This window comes from Pan paniscus, chromosome 9 (assembly GCF_029289425.2).
Source record: "Pan paniscus chromosome 9, NHGRI_mPanPan1-v2.0_pri, whole genome shotgun sequence".
Taxonomy (NCBI): Eukaryota; Metazoa; Chordata; class Mammalia; order Primates; family Hominidae; genus Pan; species Pan paniscus.
The window spans coordinates 62363931-62387735 of NC_073258.2; the positions used below are offsets into that span (position 1 = coordinate 62363931).

Sequence of the window (23805 nt, forward strand, 5' to 3'; positions counted from 1 at the left end):
AAGCTTCCCAAATGCCTATGAACTGAAAAAGAGAAAATAACAGGTATATTGATGCAGAGGAATAATACACAGCAATGAAAATGACTAAGTAACAACTCCACACACCACCATTCGTGGATGCCTCTCCTAAACATGATTCTGAGCAAAGAAGCGCAATGCAAACTAAAGTGCTTGTTATGTGGTACTGCTTAGCAAAAGTACAAAAACAGGTGAAATGAATCTTTGCTGTTTGGAAATTAGAGTAGTGATACGCTTGGTTTGGCCCTAGGATAGTGACTGGAAAGAGCCTGGGGTGGGGTCCGGGGGTACCTGACATGCTCTTTTGCTGGGTCTGGGTTCTGGTTACACATGTGTGCTTGGTTTGTGAAAATTCATCAAGCTGTTTCTTATGATATGCACCTTTCTGTGTGCATATCATATCTTGAGAAAAGTTTTAAAATGATAATGCAGATTTCTAAAAAATCACTTGTAAAATACAGGACCATGATTTTTCTTTTAAAAGCGGGTTCGGGTTGCAAATAAAGTAGCGCAGCAGAAGCAAGCTGGGCCCATCAAAACAGGTTGGTTGCAAAACATGTGCCATATCTTGTGGTCCTATACTTGTAAGTAAATCAATATATTCATTTACTACGCCAGTGGTGGTTAGTTCTGGGTAGTGGGGTTAAAAGTCATTTAAAAAATTTTATTTACCTATAAATAATCTACAATGATAATGTATTACTTCTATACTTGAGCCAAAAAAGTTATCATCAATTTAACTTTGAAAACCTGCAGGCATCTCTGGAGAAGCAGCCCAGGTCTGGGACTGGGGAGTGGAAAACACAGTGTTCTCTTTGGTGTTGGAAGATCCTGTCCCTGGGGTGAGACCTTGATTGAAAACTGCTAGGGGACCAGCTGCCCCAGTGCCTATCAGACCGGCTCGATAACATTTATCATGCTTAAGTGCTCTGTCTCAGGCTTGCCGTGACTAGGTTCCTTAGATCTCATTCCATTGCTTGATTTGATTCATTCATGGAACATTTCTGAACACCTGTGCCCTTGGCAGGGGCTGCCCTGCATCGGAGACACTGCTACCAGTGCCCCTGAAAGCCAGGCACTACCATACTGAGTGCCAGGCAGGGCTAATGGCAAAGTAAACGTTGTTGTCTAATCTTTCAGCCGGGCCAGTCTAGTACAATGAGATGATGTGGCTTCCTTGCTGGCAGCCACGGATCAGCCCTGGCTGAAAATCAGATCTCATGGGAGCACGTAGTTGCAGAATCAGGATTCCCTTTTCCATCCCAAGGGTTCTTCTGGTCAAGGGGGCTGAGTGGAATGGCTTCTCCAAGTGCCCCTGGGATGGAGGCTGCAGCCATCATGGAATGTTCCTGTCACACACTAACCCATGAACAGAAACCAGGTGGATGTACATGGTCACATAGTCTGGCCAGGGACCAGAGCCTCCTGAGACCCAGGTTCAGGTCCCATCTGTGTCATTACTTAGTTATGTGAACCTGCACTGATCACTTAACCCCTCTGAGCTATGTCTGTTGGGAAAAAGTGGGAGTAATAGTATAATAATTCTTTTTAAAATAATTCAAAGCATTCAGAAAAGCACAAATAGGCACACAAATGTAAGCACTACTATGTTGAGGGAGGTTTGCAGATGACCTGACCAACAACGTCACCTTCTCCCTTTTCAGATCACTCATATTGCCTGAGCAGAAAACCACCTAGCAGAGCACTGAAATGGTCCCAAAAGAGGGAAGAGCAAGAGGCAATCAGGTGGATCTTTTTGGAGTTTTCAAGAGGTTTCCAGTCCTGTTTTCTATTGCTGATGACAAGTTAACACACACTGAATGACTTACAACAACTCACATTGACTCACTATCTCACTGTTTCTGTGGGTCAGGAATTCAGGCTCGGTACAGCTGAGGCCTCTGTCAGTCAGGGATGTCAGCCTGGTCTGTGGTCTCATCTGAGGCTTGACTAGAGAAGGATCTGCTTCCATGCTCACACGCTTGCTGGCAGGATTCAGTTACTTGTAGATTGTCACACTGAAGGCCTGAGTTCCTTGCTGGCTGTCAGCTGGAGGCCACCCTTGGTTCCTTCCCCTTGGGCCTCTTTATAGGGCAGCTTTCTTTATCAGAGCCAGCAAGAGGAAGAGTCTATACAGACAGTGTGCTAGCAAGACACAAGCTACGAGCCTGTATAATGTCATCGCAAAAGTGACATCCCATCTACTTTGCTGTATCCTGTTGGCTAGAAGCAAGTCCTGCCTACACAAAAGGGGAGAGGATTACACAGAGATGTGAACACCAGCAGCATGAATAATTGGGAGCCATCCTAGAGTCTCTCTGCCATACCCCTGAATTGGTGTCAGCAAGCATGCCAGCGTCCCTCAGGGTGCTAAAATCTCTAATGTGGAGAAACATTATCATCTTCACCAATCTGAGAGCTTCCCCTCAATGTGATCCAAATATCCATCCAGGTGGAAAGGAAGAGCCCCTTCCACACCAGCTTTCCCTTCAACTGACCACAAATGTGCCAAAGGCATGGCTTAGTCCTACCATGCTCAGGGATGTACCCTCCGCAGCTAGAGCATCCCTGCACGGTACACAGCAAGTGCACAATAAGGCATTTGAATGAATGTGTAATGGGGCTTGCAGGTTTCTGCCTGGGGAATCTTCCTTCTGCTTCCCAAATATACTTCTCTGCTCAAAATTCCCATGTGGGCCCCAGACAAGCTGTGCCCCCAAAATCAGTGCCCATCCTTGGGCTCCAAGCTCCCTCCCTTCCATCTGGTGGCAGCCTTGAGTGAGGGGATTCCATCTGGTGCCCCCAGAACTTAGGCAGCATCTTCAGGACCATCAGGTTCTTCACATGAGTGCTAGGATCAACCCATACTTAGGTGATGGATACTCCAAATACCCTGACTTCATCATTACTCTTTCTATGCCTGTAACAGAATATCACATGTACCCAAAAAAATATGTAAAATATTATGTATCCATAAAGAGAGAGAGGGCCAGGTGCAGTGTGGTTCACTGTAATCCCAGCACTTTGAGAAGCTGAGGCAGGAAGATCGCTTGAGCCCAGGAGTTCGAAACCAGCCTGGGCCACATAGTGAAGCCCTGTCTCTACAGAAAATACAAAAGTTAGCTGGGTGTAGTGGCTCATGCCTTTCATCCCAGCTACTCAGAGCCTGAGGCCAGAGGACTGATTGAGTGTGGGAGGTTGAGGCTGCAGTAAGCCATGATCACCCCACTACGCTCTACCCTGAGTGACAGAATAAGACCCTGTCTCAAAAAACAGAGAGAGAGGCTTGAGAGGGAGGAAAGAAAGAGGAAGAGAAGGAGGCACCAGAAGACATGAACGTGGAAAATACAAGGGCTAGTCATACTGGAGTGAGATTCACAGTTAAAAAAAAGAAAACAAAACAAAAGAAAATGGGCCCAGGATTCACATTTGGGGCACAAAGATGTCTACTTACAGGGGAGTCTGTAATGTCAATGTGTTTTCTACCAACCACCACTGTCCCTGAACTTATCCACACTGCCCACTCCTCAATACTCACCTGGAGGCACTGGGGGCAACTTGGAGCTTTTATAGAACCTGTGGCTCTCATGGCTGGACAGTCTGAGGATGCCCCAGGGGATCTGATTTCAGAACAAGACCCTGCGACAGGGCTTCCTATCTACCTGGTGACCTCCCCACTCTCCTGTCCTCCTCCACAGCAATTTATGCATCAGGGTTTTCACTCTACTTTGTCCACTGAATAAAATCTCACAATCCATTGGGTTGGTAAGCATCCTCTTTCTTTTTCCTTTTTCTTTTGTTTGTTTGTTTGTTTAAGATGGAGTCTAGCTCTGTTGCCCAGGCTGGAGTGCAGTGGCACGATCACGGATCATTGCAACTGTGTCCCAAATTGGTTCCTTCCCGGTGGGTTCTTGGTCTCGCTGACTTCAAGAATGAAGCCGCCGACCCTCACGGTGAGTGTTACAGTTCTTCAAGATGGTGTGTCTGGAGTTTGTTCCTTCAGATGTTCAGATGTGTCCGGAGTTTCTCCCAGTTGGTTTGTGGTCTCGCTGGCTTCAGGAGTGAAGCTGCAGACCTTCGCGGTGAGTGTAACAGCTCTTAAAGGTGGCGCGTCCAGAGTTGTTTATTCCTCCCGGTGGGTTCGTGATCTCGCTGGCTTCCGGAATGAAACTGCAGACCTTCGCGGTGAGTGTTACAGCTCATAACAGTAGTGCAGACCCAAGGAGTGAGTAGCAGCAAGATTTATTGTGAAGAGCGAAAGAACAAAGCTTCCACAGCCTGGAAGATGTCCCGAGCAGGTTGCCACTGTTGGCTCCAGTGGCTTGCTTTTAGTCCCTTATTTGGCGCCACACACATCCTGCTGATTGGTCCATTTTACAGAGAACTGATTGGTGCATTTACAATCCTTTAGCTACACACAAAAGTTCTCCAATTCCCCACCTGATTCGCTAGACACAGAATGCTGATTGGTGCATTTACAAGCCTTCAGCTAGACACAGTGCTGCTTGGTGCATTTACAATCCTTTAGCCAGACTCAAAAGTTCTCCAAGTCCCCACCCCATTAGCTAGACACAGAGTGCTGACTGGTGTGTTTACAAACCTTTGGCTAGACACAGAGTGCTGATTGGTGAATTTACAATCCTTTAGCTAAACACAAAAGTTCTCCAAGTCCCCACCCGACTCAGAAGCCCAGAGGGCTTCACCTCTCACAACCTCTGCCTCCCAGGTTCAAGTGATTCTCCTGCCTCAGCCTCCCCAGTAGCTGGGATTACAGGCGCCCACCACCATGCCCAGCTAACTTTTCTACTTTTAGTAGAGACGGGGTTTCACTATGTTGGCCAGGCTGGTCTTGAACTCCTGACCTCAGGTGATTCACCTGCCTCACCCTCCCAAAGTACTGGGATTACAAGCGTGAGCCACGGTGCCCGGCCAAGCATCCTCTTTCTAAGTCACTCACCCATGAGTATGAATTGCTTGCCCAGATTGCTTCGCTCCATTGTAGCTGATTTCAACCCAGTTGTAAGCCTGGAGCACCTGGAGAAATCAGACCCAGGTGGGATCTCAAAGGTGGAGAGGGTGGGAAAGGAGCAAAAGAAAGAGAAGGGGTGCAGAAAGGGAGGGACACAGATTCCAAAGACATACCTGGCCTGTCTGAAGTTTGCCTCCTCCAGGAAGGGAAGGCAGCATTCTCCCGGTGCTCTCTCCCTCCTCCCCCGTGTACTGCGCACATCTCTTTCCCAGACTCAGCCCAGTTGCACCAAAAGCAAGTCGCAAGTCCCACAGGCTAGTCAGACGCCCAACAACCCCACACAATGACACTTATGTGGGGAATTGTGTCCTGAGTCCCAAACGACTGACCCCTCAATGTGCTGTGGATAAGCAGTGACCACAACCAGTACCACCTATGACTGAGTCGGGGGGCTGCTCTCTAAGAACCCCAGCTGCGTGCCCTCTGGGACAAATCAGGCCACCTGGGGCTCCTTCACATCTGTCCAATGCTGCGTTAAACGTACTTTTAAACAACTTTGTCGAAATGCTCAGCTTGTAAAGTTTTAACGTAGGCCCTTGTCAATGCTTCAGAAATAAGCCTCTGGTGGCGCGAGAGAGCAAAACTCCGTCAGGAAAGAAAGGAAAGAAAGGAAAGGAAGGAAGGAGGGAAGGAAGGAAGGAAAGAGAGAAAGAGAAAGAAAGGAAAGAAAAGAAAGGAAACAAAGGAAAAGAAAACAAATAAGCCTCCAGGTCATTGCTTAGAAAGAAAAAGAAAGAAAAAAAAAGAAAAGAAAAAAGAAAGAAAAAAGCCTCCAGGTCATTGCTCCTCTCTCTCTCTGTGGGTCCACCCCCATGGCACCCTCCCCCCTCCCCATGGTGCAAGGTTACAATGGAAAGTGCCTCAGCTGGAAAGGTCTCAGAATGTGGCTCAGGGCAGCCACAATCTTATCAGGAGCTTTTCTGTTTGGGATCAGGGGAACCGGTGACTTTCAGAGGCTGATAAGGCGGGACCCAACTTGTATATAAGGGGCAGCTCATGCTGCTGCTCTGCACCTTCCTCCCGTCTTGCCTTCTCCCTCGTAGGTTGGGACCCGGGAAGAACCATGAAGTGGCTGCTGCTGCTGGGTCTGGTGGCGCTCTCTGAGTGCATCATGTACAAGTGAGTCCGGGTGGCGTGGGTGTGAAGATGCTGCCTCTCACATCACCTTTCTTTCCTCCTGTGTCTTCCTTCTTCCCTTTTTTTTCTCTCTCTCTTCAGCTGTCTCCATCCCCCTTTTCCGCCTCTCTCTCTGCCTTTTTGGGAGGCAGCCCTGCAGACATGGTTAAAACTCGGGCCCAGCCTGACTGTGGTTCCCAGCTCCAGCCCTAGTCAGCTTAACTTCTTTGCATTATGGGGCAGAAGTGGGAGCTTCTCCCTTCCTTCCATCTTCCTCTCTTAGATCAGCTGGTTAAGAGTCCAGCCTGGGTTTTGCTCCCAGCTCCACCACTAGTCAACTTAACTTCTTTGCATTGTTGGGCAGAAGTGGGGGCGTCTCCTTTCCTTCCTTCTTCCTTAGACCAGCTTCCCTTCCCTTCTGGGGCTGCCACAGCACCCGGTGAGCAGAATCCTTGCCTAATTCCTCTTCCTTCTCCAAACCACAGGGTCCCCCTCATCAGAAAGAAGTCCTTGAGGCGCACCCTGTCCGAGCGTGGCCTGTTGAAGGACTTCCTGAAGAAGCACAACCTCAACCCAGCCAGCAAGTACTTCCCCCAGTGGGAGGCTCCCACCCTGGTAGATGAACAGCCCCTGGAGAACTACCTGGATGTGAGTGTGCGGGCAAGTGGTGGGGCCAGCTCTGAGGACTTGGCCAGCAGGAAAGAGGGTGTCCCAGGGGTCTTGGAGGATGGGCCTGGGCTCTGCGGCTCCAGGCAGTGACCCAGAGTCTGCCCCCTAGATGTCAGTGGCCCAGGGCAGGCAGGAAAGCTCACAGTCAGAGCTGTTGCTCTTTTGTTCATTTATTCATTCGTTCACTCCTTCATGCAATGTTAATTTCTTCTGAGCGCCTCGTTCTATGTCAGGGCCTGTGCTGGGCTCAGGAGGAGACAGCAGTGAGCAAACTCATAGCCTAGGAGACAAACACAGTAATCAAGGGGTCTCACAAAGCAATGAAAGGAACAGGCAACAGGAGGACTACAGAGTGACGGTGTCACACTGCGAGAGTCTGCCACTTGGGCAGGGAGCCTCCCTGGAGCCACGCAGGAAGAGCAGGAGTTTCCAAGAGAACAAGACAGAACTCCACATAGCCTGATCCCTTGTGCCAAACCCTGTAGCAGGCGGGAGCACAGTCCATTTGAAGGGGAGCCGAGAGGGAGGGAAGAAGGGTGCTGTAGACTGCGGTCTGAGGAGCCGAGGGGTGGACGCACAGAGGCTGCATCCTAACTGCCTCTGATTTATCTTAAACAGGGGTGTGACAAGATCAGATCTCAGTTTCAGAAAGATCACCCTGACTTTGTTATTTGAGACCCGATAGCAAACACCCTGCCCTCCTGCAGATATTGTATGTCCCCTCTGTGACTGGCACAGGGCACAGGGCACAAAGCAGTGATGCCCGTGGTTCAGAGACTGGCCTCTGCCATCCAGCAGACCTGGTGCAAATATGGGTCCTAGTGCGTCTAAGCCACAGGACCTTGGCCAAGTCATTTAAATACTCTGAGCCTGTGTCTTGGTCTGGAAAACAGAACCACTAATATCTACCGTCAGAGGATGTTGCCAGGAATTAACACGATCATGTTTTCTGGAGTGCTTAGCATGGCGTCTGGCAGGCCCTTGGTAAGAGGCTTAGTTAGCCCATTTATTTAGTTCACAAATATTTAACAAATATTGGCACCTCTCTATGTGCCAGAGGCTATGCAAGTTGCCAAAATGATGGTGAATAATCAAAGTTCCTGGAGCTTATACTCTAAAGGGGATGACAAATAAACAACCATGTAAGAGAATTTCAGATAATGATGAGGACCATGACAAATTAATTAATTGGACTATGGGGAACAAGAAGATTGAGAGGGGGCAAATTTAGATAAAGTGGTCACGGAAGGCCTGTTGGCAGAGGGGACATTTGACTAGAGAGCTGAATGATTGATTTTTGATAAAAGGATCAGCCAAGGAAAGATCTAGAATAAACATTTCCTAGCACAAGGAATAGCCAGTGCAAAGGCCCTAGGGCAGGAGGGACTGGTCATCGCCAAAGAACAGCAAGCAGACTAGTGTGGCGGGAACAGAGCTGGCAGGGGGAAAATGCTGCCACTAAGAAGAAAAATACTGGTTGATTGGCAGAGGCGGGTGGATCACTTGAGGTCAGGAGTTCAAGACCATCCTGGCAACATGAAACCCCGTCTCTACTAAAACTACAAAAATTAGCCGGGCGTGATGGCACACAGCTGTAATCTCAGCTACTTGGGAGGCTGAGGCAAGAGAATCACTGGAACCCAGGAGGAGGAGGCTGCAGTGAGCCGAGGTCGCGCCACTGCACTCCCGCCTGGACAACAGAGTGAGACTTGTCTCAAAAAAAAAAGAATAAAAATACTGTCAATGCCCTTTCTTGCAACCTGCTATACACATCTAGATGTAGAAATAAGAAAACTGGACAGGTTTCCATCTTTAGGTGGTTTCCTTAGCTTCTGATAAACAATTTAAGGCACAAGCACTTAAGCTGTAACTTGCCTGGTGCTAGAAGATTCCACCGCCATCCTCTGAGAACATGCGCTGTAAGGATGGGAAGACTGTGACAGACAAGACAATGGCTAAAGAGGGAACAGCAGATTGTTAGGTGCTTGTGGTGCTTAACAGAGAGCAGAGAGTAAATTGGGGGGAGCAATCAGGGAAGACTTCAAGGAGGAAGGGACACCAGGGCTGGGATTTGAAGGATGAAGACAGTGCCTGGGAAGAGAGACAAGAACTGTGAGGAATGAAGGAAAAGATGGAGAGGCAGACTGAGGAGATGACCCAGAGACAGCCCCTAGTGAGGCCCTGACAGAGAGACCCCGTTCCGTGAACTGCCCTGTCCTCGCCTGGACAGATGGAGTACTTCGGCACTATCGGCATTGGAACTCCTGCCCAGGATTTCACCGTCATCTTTGACACCGGCTCCTCCAACCTGTGGGTGCCCTCAGTCTACTGCTCCAGTCTTGCCTGCAGTAAGTGCCCAGACCGCCCTACCCCACTCTCACTCCCCAGCACCAGCCGACCCTGGGGAACCCTGGACACCCACGGGCTTCAAACAGTTCCCACCTCAAGCCTGCTGGAGCCACTCAACAGGCATTTATTGAGCACCTACTACGTGCCAAGCACTGGGCTCAGGTGCTCCAGGGGGTAAAGGGATGAGTGATATGATCCCTGCGGTCAAAGACTACACAGTCTGAGGGCAGAGAGAAGCTCTCCTCAATAACCACTGCCTGGGAGAGGAAGTATGGGGGGCCCAAAGCAAGACAGGGCCAAAGGGCTGTAGAATAGCCCACCAGGAAAGAGTCCAGTGTGAGAAAATGGCTTCAAAGCCTGGCTAGGACAGGCTAGAGGTGAGTGCTGAGCTCATTTAAAAAAAAAAAAAGAATCATTGGTTTGCTAATGAAAGAGAGTTTGTCTTTGGAAGTCATGAACAATATGTGTTGCAGGTTCCTTCCTCTTCTAGTGTTTTCACCGGAGTTTTAATGAAGATGAGGTGCCTGTGGCATCATCCACATCATAACGGGAGCACTGGCTGGGGGCTAGAGGGTGAAAGCGCTCGTCACTGGGCAGCCATGGGCCTGCTCCGCTCAATGTTGGTCTGGGGAGGTCCCCAGGAGGCCCTTGGGGTTGGCTGGGGAAACTGCCATCAGTGAATGGTCCCAGTAGTTCAACGAGACAGGACAGAACCTGGGGTCTCTTGGGCTCCAAGGGTCTAGGGCGAAAGGTTGCTGCTCACCTCGAGAGCCCGTCCCAGGGCCAGGGCACCCCATCCCAGGAAGACATCCAGCCCATGACCTTCACCCAGCTCTCAGAGAATAACAATCACCACTTGTCCTTGCAGCCAACCACAACCGCTTCAACCCTGAGGATTCTTCCACCTACCAGTCCACCAGCGAGACAGTCTCCATCGCCTATGGCACCGGCAGCATGACAGGCATCCTCGGATACGACACTGTCCAGGTGGGCACCTGCAGGCTGCCGCTGCATCCCCCCATCAGGCACCCCCAAAATAAGCTTATTCCAGCAAGATGAGTCTTGGTGATCACAGAAGTAACCTGATTGGGGGTGCAGAGTGGGGGAAGGGCAGCAGAGATGTCACAGACATTGCTAGCTCAGGTGGCAGTGAGTAAAAGGGTGGGGTGCGGGGAGCCATAAGCCAGCCTCAGCTCCACCCAAGCAGAATGTTATGGAGTGTGGGGAGAGTCAGTAAAGTCTCAATTCTCTACTAGCACCTCCTCCTCTTCCTTCTTCTCCCGACATGCAGCACCCCAAGTCACGAAATCTCCACAAGCCCTCCCTGCTACTTTCGGGGCATGGCAGGGGTCAAAGGCCTGGGGTATGGGGTCTGCTTTGCGTTTGTTCATCAGAAACACAAACACACAGTGACCATCTGTTCTCCCGCAAAATCTCACCCTGAGTCATAGACTGTGGCCATCTGGAGATCAGCTGCCATGGTTACCTCCAGCAGAGGAACCAGCATTCCAGCTGACAGTCCCTCTGCCCTCCTTCCGGGCTGATACCCTGGAAGCCAAGTCCTGCATGAGATGAACCAGGGTGGCTCTGGGCCTGAGGCTGGCACCCAGAGCTCAGTGAACATGACCCGATGGTGAACATCATCTCGGTTTCCCCACCCAGGTTGGAGGCATCTCTGACACCAATCAGATCTTTGGCCTGAGCGAGACCGAACCTGGCTCCTTCCTGTATTATGCTCCCTTCGATGGCATCCTGGGGCTGGCCTACCCCAGCATTTCCTCCTCCGGGGCCACACCCGTCTTTGACAACATCTGGAACCAGGGCCTGGTTTCTCAGGACCTCTTCTCTGTCTACCTCAGCGCGTAAGTTGAGTGGAAAGGGGCCTCCTCCCACCTCCCCCTCCAGAGGTCACAGTGTTCCTGCCCAGCAGGAGCTGTCCAAGGCTGGCTGGGATGGAGAGGGTCTTGAGAAGCAAGGGATTTGAAAGTCAATGTCTGAGGCTGGAGAAGTGTGTCTTTGGAGAGTAATAGTGCCAAGTCTGTCTCTGATGGGCCATGTGCACTCCATCTTATTTTACCAGCGTCTTTTTTCCCTTGATGTGCACAACTCAAATGTCATCAGCCATTTCCCCCTCAGTGCCACTTCCCTCATCCTTGGCCCGCAAAGATGCCATTTAAAATGAATACACTTGGCCAGGTGTGGTGGCTCATGCCTGTAATCCCAGCACTTTGGGAGTCTGAGGCAGCAGGATCACCTGAAGTCAGGAATTCAAGACTGGGTTTCATGGTGATAGCCAGGATGGTCTCGATCACCTGACTGCCTCGGCCTCCCAAAGTGCTGGGATTACAGGCGTGAGCCACCGTGCCCGGCCCTGGATGACTAATTTCTTCTTGCTGTCTACATTTGCTTCCTCATCTAACCTGAAACTGCACAGATTTAGAACATGAATATTGCAATAACAAGGACTCCTGCAATTTACAACAGGAAGGCTCTTTGTCATGTATTCCTCTTGGCCAGTTAATGTTCAAGGTGGCTCTGAAACATCATCTGCCTTTATGAGCACTTAAATATTTCATGTGGGGCCATTGTATCTCCCCAGCCAGATCCCAGTTTCTCAATCTGGGCACGATTAACATTTCAGACCACCATAAGTCCTTGCAGCCAGGGACTGTCGCGTGCATTGTAGGATGTTTGGCAGCATCCCCAGCCTCTACCCATGAGATGCCGGCAGCATCCCCTACCCCCACCCAATCATGACAATCCAAAATGTCTTCAGACATTCCCCTGGGGGCAAAACTGCTCCCAGCTAAGAACCAGTGACCTCCACCATCAATTCCTTAAGAGCCGACACCGTCATGCATTCACTTCCCTGGGGTCCCCATGGCAACCAGAGTGGGTACCACCATGGAAACCACACACTCAACCTACAAGGCCTGTGTTCTTCCAAACGTAGTTCCACCACTCCCCCGCTGTATGACCTTGGGCAGGTGGCCTCACCTCCCTCAGGCTCAGTGTCCTCATGGTAAGTGGAAATAACAGTGACAGGGCCCACTGCATGGGCACTGGCCTAAGAGGAAAAGAAACCACATTAGTCACACCCCAGGACAGCCCTAGAAAGTGCCCAATCAAGGGTAGCCCTGAGGAGGCAACAGCAGATGGTCACACAAATGGACGAACAAAAAAATTCATGTCTTCTCCCCTCACTTTCCACAGCGATGACCAGAGTGGCAGCGTGGTGATATTTGGTGGCATTGACTCTTCTTACTACACTGGAAGTCTGAACTGGGTGCCTGTTACCGTTGAGGGTTACTGGCAGATCACCGTGGACAGGTGAGACTGCCATGGACGGGCAGCATCCAGGCCTGGGTCCCAGATCCCATTTCCTTATGGATTCATAGCCAATCAGCTTTCCAGAATCCCCCCAGGAACAGCTGGCACAGGGGAACACACTCCAGGGGGAAGGTGGAAGTTGGCCAAGCCAGAGACCCCTAGAAAGACACCTCCCTGCAGGAGGAGGGAAGAGCTGTCTGGGAAGCTGAGACTCTGCAAGGGTGAGATAGCCACTGTCCTCCTAGTCACGGAGGCAGGACCATCCACCAGCATCCCTGGGGAGAGCTGGGGGACCCACCTGTCCACGCATCTCACAATTTAAGGGGCCGGTGAACCAGCACATGCTCCTCCCACTCAAGGAAACATGTCACTTTCCGTCTAGAAGTGGGGCAAAATGGCTAAGAAATTGTGTGAAGTCACTTCATTCCACCCTCCCCTTCAGGGCCTCCCCTGTCTCCCTTGCAGCTTCATTTCCACGCTGTTCTTCCCCAGCTAGCCTGCTAGGGTGCTCAGTGGTGTGGGTTTTCCCAAGAATGAACAATTTCCCAGGACAGAGACTTTCAGTACTAAAACTGGGACCAGCCCAGGCAAACCAGGACACATGGATCACCTCATGTCTGCCCAGCCATGCTAGAATTTCACCAGTTCCTCCAACACCTGCCCCAGCCCTCTGGTCTCTGTCCCTCCCCGCATACCATCCCCTGATGATGTCCTCCTTCTCTCTTCACCTGCCTGGCATTCCTGGGTGTCTGTTCCCCTGGCTGCTCCCCTCCACCACCTCTCACCCTGGACCCTGTTTTTGTTCCCTGCCTCATGCCTGGCTTATCATCTTGCCCTTCTGCCAACATAACTTATCTTGCCAGCTAGGCCGGGAGCTCCCTGCAGCCTGGAACTGTGAGGCTGTCTTGTTTCACTTGGCATTTCCCATGCCTGGCAGAGAGTAGGCACTTGGGAAATATTTGTAGGGTAAATGAATGCGGGACGAATGAGTGCGTGAACGAGAGGAACAGAAATTTCACGCACTGGCCAATGGATGGGTGGGGAAGGAATGTCTGGGCTCACCTCCTGGTTCCTCCTTGGAGAGAAGTACCCCTGAGGGCTCAGGGACTTTAACTTGCTTCTTACCCTCAGCATCACCATGAACGGAGAGGCCATCGCCTGCGCTGAGGGCTGCCAGGCCATTGTTGACACCGGCACCTCTCTGCTGACCGGCCCAACCAGCCCCATTGCCAACATCCAGAGCGACATCGGAGCCAGCGAGAACTCAGACGGCGACGTGAGTCCAGCCCCGACTGCCCTGTTCTACACTCAAGTAGTGGGTGTGCCAGGCAGAAGGGACAGAAACCCTTCTAACTTTTCTCACTCTCACTCTTTCCAGATGGTGGTCAGCTGCTCAGCCATCAGCAGCCTGCCCGACATCGTCTTCACCATCAATGGAGTCCAGTACCCCGTGCCACCCAGTGCCTACATCCTGCAGGTGAGGAGGCTCTGGACCAACCACTAGAGAGGTTCACACAGAATGTGGACACAGAGTCGCCCTCTGCAGAGGGAAAGTGCACTTCCACGACCTGAAGCCAAGAGGCAGAGGCAGACGAACATCTGCCCTAGACAGCCTCCAGAGAAAAAGAATATATTAAAAACAAATGCAGGAATAAGAACTCGGATACAGCCCCCTAAGGGAACAAGTGAAGCAAAAGTTAATGGAGTGAAAAGAGGATTCTATTTGGACCCCTGGGTCCAAGTCCTGGGTCTGAATTACTAGCCCATTGATTCTGAACAAATTACAACTCATCTGACCCTCAGTTTTCTCATCCAAAAGTAGAGATGGCAGCTTTCCCCACCCTCAGAGTGCGGTTAGGTCAACCAAGTGAGACTGATCACATCAGACCTACCAAGGGTTGGGCAAATGGAAATCCTAATTACCGTAGGCTGGGGCTTCTGACACTTCTACCATCTCTGCCAGGTAGCAAATCTTTAGCTATACGAGCCACAAGAAAACTCTTTCCCTTCTGTTATTATAACGTCAGGTGGAAAACTAATTTTGCCAGTGGACTCATGTTACTCAACAAGAAGCACTGATGCCTGGGCTCCCCTACGGATTCTGATTACATTAGGAGAGGGCAAGGCCTGAGCAATGGGATGGGGCTGTGGGGGTTCAAAGCTCCCCAGGTGATGTGCAGACAAGGTCGCAGCCCAGTGACTTAGTGAGGCAAGAGGGCTAATAGCTCATCCGGTTTGCCTCTGACCGGATCAGAATAATAATGAGAAAAAGCTATGGCGGCAGGGTTTTCAAACTCCTTCCTAGCAGCTGAATTCTCCCTAAGCCCCTTAGCACCGATGCTGATGTCAGGGTTCGTGTGCCTGCCAGAAACACCAGATAATGTCCAGTAATGCGTAGAAACCAGTCGTTCAGTGTGCAGCTTCTACAGGCCGACTCCAGGCCAAGAACAGCCGAGTCCCTGGACATTGGGCCAGGAAGCTCCTCCTTGCACGTGCCTTACAGCTGGACCAGGGCGCCCTGGATGTTTATCACCCAGCGCCTATCACTGCTGAATCGGTGTCCCAGCTCCACTTTTATTCTCCTTTTCTCCAGAGCGAGGGGAGCTGCATCAGTGGCTTCCAGGGCATGAACGTCCCCACCGAATCTGGAGAGCTTTGGATCCTGGGTGATGTCTTCATCCGCCAGTACTTTACCGTCTTCGACAGGGCAAACAACCAGGTCGGCCTGGCCCCCGTGGCTTAAGCCTAAGTCTCTTCAGCCACCTCCCAGGAAGATCTGGCCTCCGTCCTGTGCCCACTTTAGATGTATCTAATTCTCCTGACTGTTCTTCCCAGGGGAATGTGGAGGTCTTGGCCCTGTTCCCTGTCCTACCAATAACGTAGAATAAAAACATAACCCACTGAAACAGGTTTTGTGGAGCTGCTTCTCTTTGCTGGTCTTTTTCCTTCACATTACTGGGGTTAGAACGCCAGGGCAGGGATGAAAATGACCACATCCACTTGGATGGCACCCAACATAGTGACCCCAGCAGCCAACACTGCATGATGGAGCCAGGAAGACAGAGAGGCTTCGGGGTTTGTGCTGGAAGCATCATAAAAAGACCTGGGGGCCAAAATACTGGGCTAATTGTCTTCTCATAGAAGGGACACAGAGCTGATATCCTGCCATTGTACTCCAGCCTGGGCGACACAGAAAGACTCCAGCTCAGAAAGAAAAAAATAGGTCACTGAAGCTCTTAGTTGAGGGAGTCAACCTCCTACTTCTCCCAAAGCCAATAAGAGATCATGAGAAGGCTGGGCACAGTGGCTCACGCCTGTAATCCCAGCACTTTGGGAGGCTGAGGCGGACAGGTCACCTGAGGTCAGGAGTTTGAGACAAGCCTGGCCAACATGGTGAAACCCTGTCTAATAAATTTACAAAAATGAGCTGGGTGTGGTGATGCGCACCTATAATCCCAGCTACTCAGGAGGCTGAGCCAAGAGAATCGCTTGAACCTGGAAGGCGGAGGTTGTAGTGAGCTGAGATCGCACCATTGCACTCCAGCCTGGGCGACAGAGCAAGACTCCATCTCAAAAAAAAAAAAAAAAAAAAAAAAAGAGCTCATGAGGAAAGGAAAGCAATCAGGAGAGTCAGGAAAGGCGGACACTAATGGTGATGTCCCTAAGTAGATAGGACAGGGCAGTGTTGTCTGCAAGACATGGACAGGAGAAGTGGAAGAAGCTGACACCCCACAGTCTTCCAGGATGCCCTTGTGATTCACTGGCTACCAAGACCAAGACTAACAGTTAATCTCCCCAAGGTCCTAGGCAGAAAACACTGAACCCATCTCTTTCCCCATCTGTAACCAAAGAGAAAGGTCTTCCACTGCCCTGAGCAGAGATTGTGAGACAGAGAATTAAGCATGTTCATTAGCATATATGCCCTAGAAAGGCAAAGAGGAAAAGGAGCAGTTTCTCAGACTGGGCTTGGTAGCAAAATGTTCAATGGAAAACACAGTTTCAGAATAAGTATAGAACATGCTACATTCTAGGCCCTTCCCCAGGGTTCACCAGCTACAGTTCCCAATCAAAGGCTCTGACAAGCCCTGCTGCAAAGTGATCTGTTTCATTTTAACTCAGCTGAGCTTCATCTCAGACTCTCTCTTGCTAGTAAGTCTATTACAGCCCTGGGCTCCCCGGCATGCATGCTGGGAAAATTCCCATTGCTCCTGCTTCTGGTGACAGCCGACCCAGGCTTTCTGCTGAAGACACAAGCCCAGAGGCTGGAGCTGGGCTCTAGGAAGGGCGGGGGTGAGCTCCAACACCCAGTCTCCCCAGGGTCACTCTCACCCTCCCAAGCCCATTTTCCATAGCTGAATAAACTTTAGGAAACATAAATTTCATCTCATCCCTTCCTTGCTTTAAACTCTTAATGCCTTCTTGCCATTGCCGTTGGAATAAAACAGCAAATCTTTGGCATAGTCCCACGTCCTGTGTGCTCCTTTCCTTCCAAACCTTCCCTGCTTCACTCTGATCCCGTTACCCCGAGCTCCCTCCACCCTGGCCTCCCACGGCCACAATAGCCCAAGTGTTTTCCCACCTCCAGACTTTGCACATGCTGTTCCCTTTGCCAGGGTTGCTTTTCCCTCTTTCTTGACTTGCTAACACCTAGCATCTGCAGATGTGGCTTAAATGTCACTTCTCAGCCAGGCTTGGTGGCTCATGCCTATAATCCCAGCACTTTGGGAGGCCGAGGTGGGCAGATTAACTGAGGTCAGGAATTTGAGACCAGCCTGGCCAACATGGTGAAACCCCATATCCACTAAAAAAATACAAAAAATTAGCTGGGTGTGGTGGTGGGCACCTGTAGTCCCAGCTATTCAGGAGGCTGAGGCAGGAGAATCGCTTTAACCCAGGAGGTGGATGTTGCAGTGAGCCGAGATTGCACCGCTGGACTCCAGCCTGGGCAACAAGAGCAAAACTCCGTCTCAAAAAAAAAAAAAAATGTCACTTGCCTGTAAAAGTGATCAGCCCTCCCTCACCACTCTCTCAGACAGCCTGGGCCTACATTTTCCCTCATGGTACTTGGCACTACCTATAACCATGCATTTCAGTGTTTAAGATTCACAAGGACAGGGATGGTGATGGTTTTAATTAGGTTTGAAGCCCAAGCAGCAAGAGCCGGGCTTGGCACATACTAGGAGGTCAATAAATATTTGCTGAATGAGTGATTAGAGAAGACTTTTTGAAAGGAAACATCTCAGATAGGATGAGAGTATGAGAGTGGGGATATGGTTTGACAAAGGCCATGTGAATAACAACAGGTGGGTCAGCTCCCACCCCACCCCCACCAACATTCCATCCTGGTCATATTGTGTCATGGGATAAGCAGGTGGATTTCTCAAGTTTCTGGGAAAGAATTTCACCCTGTCCTGGCTTCTTTGCTGGATTTGTTTTTCTGATATTTCCCATGTACCTACTTTGAAGCTAGGCAGTGTGCTAGGCTCCGGGGATACAGGCAGGTCTTCCTGGATCCTATCTGTTCTCCTGCACCTGATCCCAGCCTTCCTTCCTCCCCCATCTCAACACCAGCAGCTGCAGCTCAGCCTCTCTCTCCCAGCACCTCTTCCATTCCCACCCTGGGATTCCTGAACCCAGTCACAATCTAAAGAGGTTCCTCATCAGACAGATCATTTGACCGGAAAGCCCTGCACCAACATATCTGATTTCATCCTCCTCATGTTGCTGCACAACAGAAGATGAATTCACAATCCTTTCCTGCAGTCTCAGGCCTCTGCTCCATGCATCCTCCTCGAAGGGCCCTGGGGTCGAAGCACAGCTCCTTCCATCCTTTTCATTCACACTCGTCCAGGAGTGTTATTTTAATCTCACAGGTCTCCTGCCCCATCCATCCTCACCTGTCCCAAACGATCACTCCACACACTGCTGGTGGGAGTGTAAACTGGCACCACCCTAAGAAGCATGATGTGGCTGTATCTATCAAAATTAAAAATGCATATGCCGGCCGGGCACGGTGGCTCGCATAATCCTCACGCCTGTAATCCCAGCACTTTGGGAGGCCGAAGCAGGTGGATCACCTGAGGTGAGGAGTTTGAGACCAGCCAGGCCAACATGGTGGAACCTCATCTCCACTAAAAATACAAAATGAGCCAGGTGTGTTGACACATGTCTGTAATTCCCAGCTACTTGGGAGGCTGAGCCAGGAGAATCTCTCGAACCCGGGAGGTGGAGGTTGCAGTGAGCCGAGATGGCACCATTGCACTTCAGCCTGGGCGACACAGCGAGATTCTGTCTCCAAAAAAAAACAAAGGAATGATAAATGTTCAAGATGATAAATATGCTAATTACTCTGATCTGATCACTAAACATTATATGTACAGAAACATCCTTATGTACCCATAAATATGTACAATTATTACATGTCAATTAAAAGGAAAACAGCCAGGCACAGTAGCTCATGGTGTAACCCCAGCACTTGGGAAGGCCAAGGCGGAAGGACTGCTTCGGGTCATAGTTCAAGACCAGCCTGAGCAACATACCAAGACTTCATTTCTGTTGTTTTTAATAAATAAATAAAAGGAAAAGAAAGAAGATGTGTATACAAGAGAACATTCATAGAGCACTGTTCCTAAGAACTCCACACTGGAAGCTACCCAAATGCCTATGAACTGAAAAAGAGAAAACAACGGGTATATTGATGCAGAGGAATAATACACAGCAATGAAAATGACTGAGTAACAACTCCACACACCGCCATTCCTGGATGCCTCTCCTAAACATGATTCTGAGCAAAGAAGCGCAATGCAAACTAAAGTGCTTGTTATGTGGTACTGCTTAGCAAAAGTACAAAAACAGGTGAAACGAATCTTTGCTGTTTGGAAATTAGAGTAGTGATACGCTTGGTTTGGCCCTAGGATAGTGACTGGGAAGAGCCTGGGGTGGGGTCCGGGGGTACCTGACATGCTCTTTTGCTGGGTCTGGGTTCTGGTTACACGTGTGTGCTTGGTTTGTGAAAATTCATCAAGCTGTTTCTTATGATATGCGCCTTTCTGTGTGCATATCATATCTTGAGAAAAGTTTTTAAATGATCATGTAGATTTATAAAAATCACTTGTAAAATACAGAATCATGATTTTTCTTTTAAAAGCGGGTTCAGGTTGCAGATAGAGTAGCGCAGCAGAAGTGAGCTGGGCCCATCAAAGCGGGTTGCTTGCAAAACAACATGTGCCATATCTTGTGGTCCTATATTTGTAAGTAAATCAATATATTCATTTACTACGCCAGTGGTGGTTAGTTCTGGGTAGTGGGGTTATAAGCCATTTTTAAAATTGTAATTATCTATAAATAATCTACAGTGATCATGTATTACTTCTATACTTGAGCCAAAAAAGTTATCATCAATTTAACTTTGAAAACCTGCAGGCATCTCTGGAGAAGCAGCCCAGGTCTGGGACTGGGGAGTGGAAAACACAGTGTTCTCTTTGGTGTTGGAAGATCATGTCCCTGGGGTGAGACCTTGATTGAAAGCTGCTAGGGGACCAGCTGCCCCAATGCCTATCACACCAGCTTGATAACACTTATCATGCTTAAGTGCTCCATCTCAGCCTTGCCATGATTGGGTTCCTTAGATCTCATTCCATTGCTTGATTTCATTGGTTCATGGAACATTTATGAACACCTGTGCCATTGGCAGGGGCTGCGCTGCATCGGAGACACTGCTACCAGTGCCCCTGAAAGCCAGGCACTACCATACTGAGTGCCAGGCAGGGCTAATGGCAAAGCAAACGTTGTTGTCTAATCTTTCAGCCGGGCCAGTCTGGTACAATGAGATGTTGTGGCTTCCTTGCTGGCAGCCACGGATCAGCCCTGGCTGACAATCAGATCTCATGGGAGCACGTGGTTGCAGAATCAGGATTCCCTCTTCCATCCCAAGGGTTCCTCTAGTAAAGGGGGCTGAGTGGAATGGCTTCTCCAAGTGCACCTGGGAGGGAGGCTGCAGCCATCATGGAATGTTCCTGTCACACACTAACCCATGAACAGAAACCAGGTGGATGTACATGGTCACATAGTCTGGCCAGGGACCAGAGCCTCCTGAGACCCAGGTTCAGGTCCCATCTGTGTCATTACTTAGTTATGTGAACCTGCACTGATCACTTAACCCCTCTGAGCTACATCACTTGCGAAAAAGTGGCGGTTATAGTATAATAATTCTTTTTTAAAATAATTCAAAGCATTCAGAAAAGCACAAATAGGCACACAAATGTAAGCACTGCTGTGTGGTGGGAGATTTGCAGATGACCTGACCAACAATGTCACCTTCCCCCTTTTCAGATCACTCACATTACCTGAGCAGAAAAACAACTAGCAGAGCACTGAAATGGTCCCAAAAGAGGGAAGAGCAAGAGGCAATCAGGTGGCTCCTTTTCGAGTTATCAACAAGGTTTCCAGTCCTGTTTTCTATTGCTGATGAGAAGTTAACACACATTGAATGACTTATAACAACTCACACTGACTGACTATCTCACAGTTTCTGTGGGTCAGGAATCCAGGCTCGGTTCAGCTGAGGCCTCTGTCAGTCAGGGATGTCAGCCTGGTCTGTGGTCTCATCTGAGGCTTGACTGGAGAAGGATCTGCTTCCATGCTCACACGCTTGCTGGCAGGATTCAGTTACTTGCAGATTGTCACACTGAAAGCCTGAGTTCCTTGCTGGCTGTCAGCTGGAGGCCACCCTTGGTTCCTTCCTCTTGGGCCTCTTTATAGAGCAGCTTTCTTTATCAGAGTCAGCAAGGGGAAGAGTCTATACAGAGAGTGTGCTAGCAAGACACAAGCTACAAGCCTGTATAATGTCATCACAAAACTGACATCCCATCTACTTGGCTGTATCCTGTTAGTTAGAAGCAAGTCCTGCCTACACAAAAGGGGAGGGGATTATACAGGGGTGTGACCACCAGCAGCATGAATAATTGGGGGCCATCCTACAGTCTCTCTGCCATACCCCTGAATTGGTGTCAGCAAGCATGCCAGCGTCCCTCAGGGTGCTAAAATCTCTAATGTGGAGAAACATTATCATCTTCACCAATCCGAGAGCTTCCCCTCAATGTGATCCAAATATCCATCCAGGTGGAAAGGAAGAGCCCCTTCCACACCAGCTTTCCCTTCAACTGACCACAAATGCGCCAAAGGCATGGCCTAGTCCTACCATGCTCAGGGATGTACCCTCCGCAGCTAGAGCATCCCTGCACGGTACACAGCAAGTGCACAATAAGGCATTTGAATGAATGTGTTAAGGGGCTTGCAGGTTTCTGCCTGGGGAATCTTCCTTCTGCTTCCCAAATATACTTCTCCTCTGCTCAAAATTCCCATGTGGGCCCCAGACAAGCTGTGCCCCTCAAATCAGTGCCCATCCTTGGGCTCCAAGCTCCCTCCCTTCCATCTGGTGGCAGCCTTGAGTGAGGGGATTCCATCTGGTGCCCCCAGAACTTAGGCAGCATCTTCAGGACCATCAGGTTCTTCACATGAGTGCTAGGATCAACCCATACTTAGGTGATGGATACTCCAAATACCCTGACTTCATCATTACTCTTTCTATGCCTGTAACAGAATATCACATGTACCCAAAAAAAATATGTAAAATATTATGTATCCATAAAGAGAGAGAGGGCCAGGTGCAGTGTGGTTCACTGTAATCCCAGCACTTTGAGAAGCTGAGGCAGGAAGATCGCTTGAGCCCAGGAGTTCGAAACCAGCCTGGGCCACATAGTGAAGCCCTGTCTCTACAGAAAATACAAAAGTTAGCTGGGTGTAGTGGCTCATGCCTTTCATCCCAGCTACTCAGAGCCTGAGGCCAGAGGACTGATTGAGCGTGGGAGGTTGAGGCTGCAGTAAGCCATGATCACCCCACTACGCTCTACCCTGAGTGACAGAATAAGACCCTGTCTCAAAAAACAAAGAGAGAGAGGCTTGAGAGGGAGGAAAGAAAGAGGAAGAGAAGGAGGCACCAGAAGACATGAACGTGGAAAATACAAGGGCTAGTCATACTGGAGTGAGATTCACAGTTAAAAAAAAGAAAACAAAACAAAAGAAAATGGGCCCAGGATTCACATTTGGGGCACAAAGATGTCTACTTACAGGGGAGTCTGTAATGTCAATGTGTTTTCTACCAACCACCACTGTCCCTGAACTTATCCACACTGCCCACTCCTCAATACTCACCTGGAGGCACTGGGGGCAACTTGGAGCTTTTATAGAACCTGTGGCTCTCATGGCTGGACAGTCTGAGGATGCCCCAGGGGATCTGATTTCAGAACAAGACCCTGCGACAGGGCTTCCTATCTACCTGGTGACCTCCCCACTCTCCTGTCCTCCTCCACAGCAATTTATGCATCAGGGTTTTCACTCTACTTTGTCCACTGAATAAAATCTCACAATCCATTGGGTTGGTAAGCATCCTCTTTCTTTTTCCTTTTTCTTTTGTTTGTTTGTTTGTTTAAGATGGAGTCTAGCTCTGTTGCCCAGGCTGGAGTGCAGTGGCACGATCACGGATCATTGCAACTGTGTCCCAAATTGGTTCCTTCCCGGTGGGTTCTTGGTCTCGCTGACTTCAAGAATGAAGCCGCCGACCCTCACGGTGAGTGTTACAGTTCTTCAAGATGGTGTGTCTGGAGTTTGTTCCTTCAGATGTTCAGATGTGTCCGGAGTTTCTCCCAGTTGGTTTGTGGTCTCGCTGGCTTCAGGAGTGAAGCTGCAGACCTTCGCGGTGAGTGTAACAGCTCTTAAAGGTGGCGCGTCCAGAGTTGTTTATTCCTCCCGGTGGGTTCGTGATCTCACTGGCTTCCGGAATGAAACTGCAGACCTTCGCGGTGAGTGTTACAGCTCATAACAGTAGTGCAGACCCAAGGAGTGAGTAGCAGCAAGATTTATTGTGAAGAGCGAAAGAACAAAGCTTCCACAGCCTGGAAGATGTCCCGAGCAGGTTGCCACTGTTGGCTCCAGTGGCTTGCTTTTAGTCCCTTATTTGGCGCCACACACATCCTGTTGATTGGTCCATTTTACAGAGAACTGATTGGTGCATTTACAATCCTTTAGCTACACACAAAAGTTCTCCAATTCCCCACCTGATTCGCTAGACACAGAATGCTGATTGGTGCATTTACAAGCCTTCAGCTAGACACAGTGCTGCTTGGTGCATTTACAATCCTTTAGCCAGACTCAAAAGTTCTCCAAGTCCCCACCCCATTAGCTAGACACAGAGTGCTGACTGGTGTGTTTACAAACCTTTGGCTAGACACAGAGTG

General features: G+C 49.7%; 1 protein-coding gene across 1 annotated transcript; it reads left to right on the top strand.

Moving 5' to 3' along the window:
- Positions 1-774: 774 nt before the first annotated feature.
- Positions 775-23768, top strand: LOC117974284 (pepsin A-4). The gene is made up of 10 exons (XM_055094389.2): positions 775-860; positions 1683-6166; positions 6649-6811; positions 9063-9180; positions 10050-10168; positions 10844-11043; positions 12395-12511; positions 13643-13787; positions 13890-13988; positions 15105-23768. The coding sequence occupies exons 2-10, from the start codon at positions 6111-6113 to the stop codon at positions 15252-15254; spliced, it is 1167 nt and encodes a 388-aa protein (XP_054950364.2). The 5' UTR covers positions 775-860; positions 1683-6110; the 3' UTR covers positions 15255-23768.
- Positions 23769-23805: the final 37 nt, after the last annotated feature.

What these genes read in the sequence shown, in the direction of transcription:
- LOC117974284 (XM_055094389.2), top strand. Translation starts at nt 6,111, where the DNA reads ATGAAGTGGCTGCTGCTGCTGGGTCTGGTGGCGCTCTCTGAGTGCATC. An exon ending in CCCTGGAGAACTACCTGGAT is followed by an intron (nt 6,812 to 9,062) that starts GTGAGTGTGCGG and finishes TCGCCTGGACAG; the next exon opens with ATGGAGTACTTCGGCACTAT. An exon ending in CCAGTGCCTACATCCTGCAG is followed by an intron (nt 13,989 to 15,104) that starts GTGAGGAGGCTC and finishes CCTTTTCTCCAG; the next exon opens with AGCGAGGGGAGCTGCATCAG.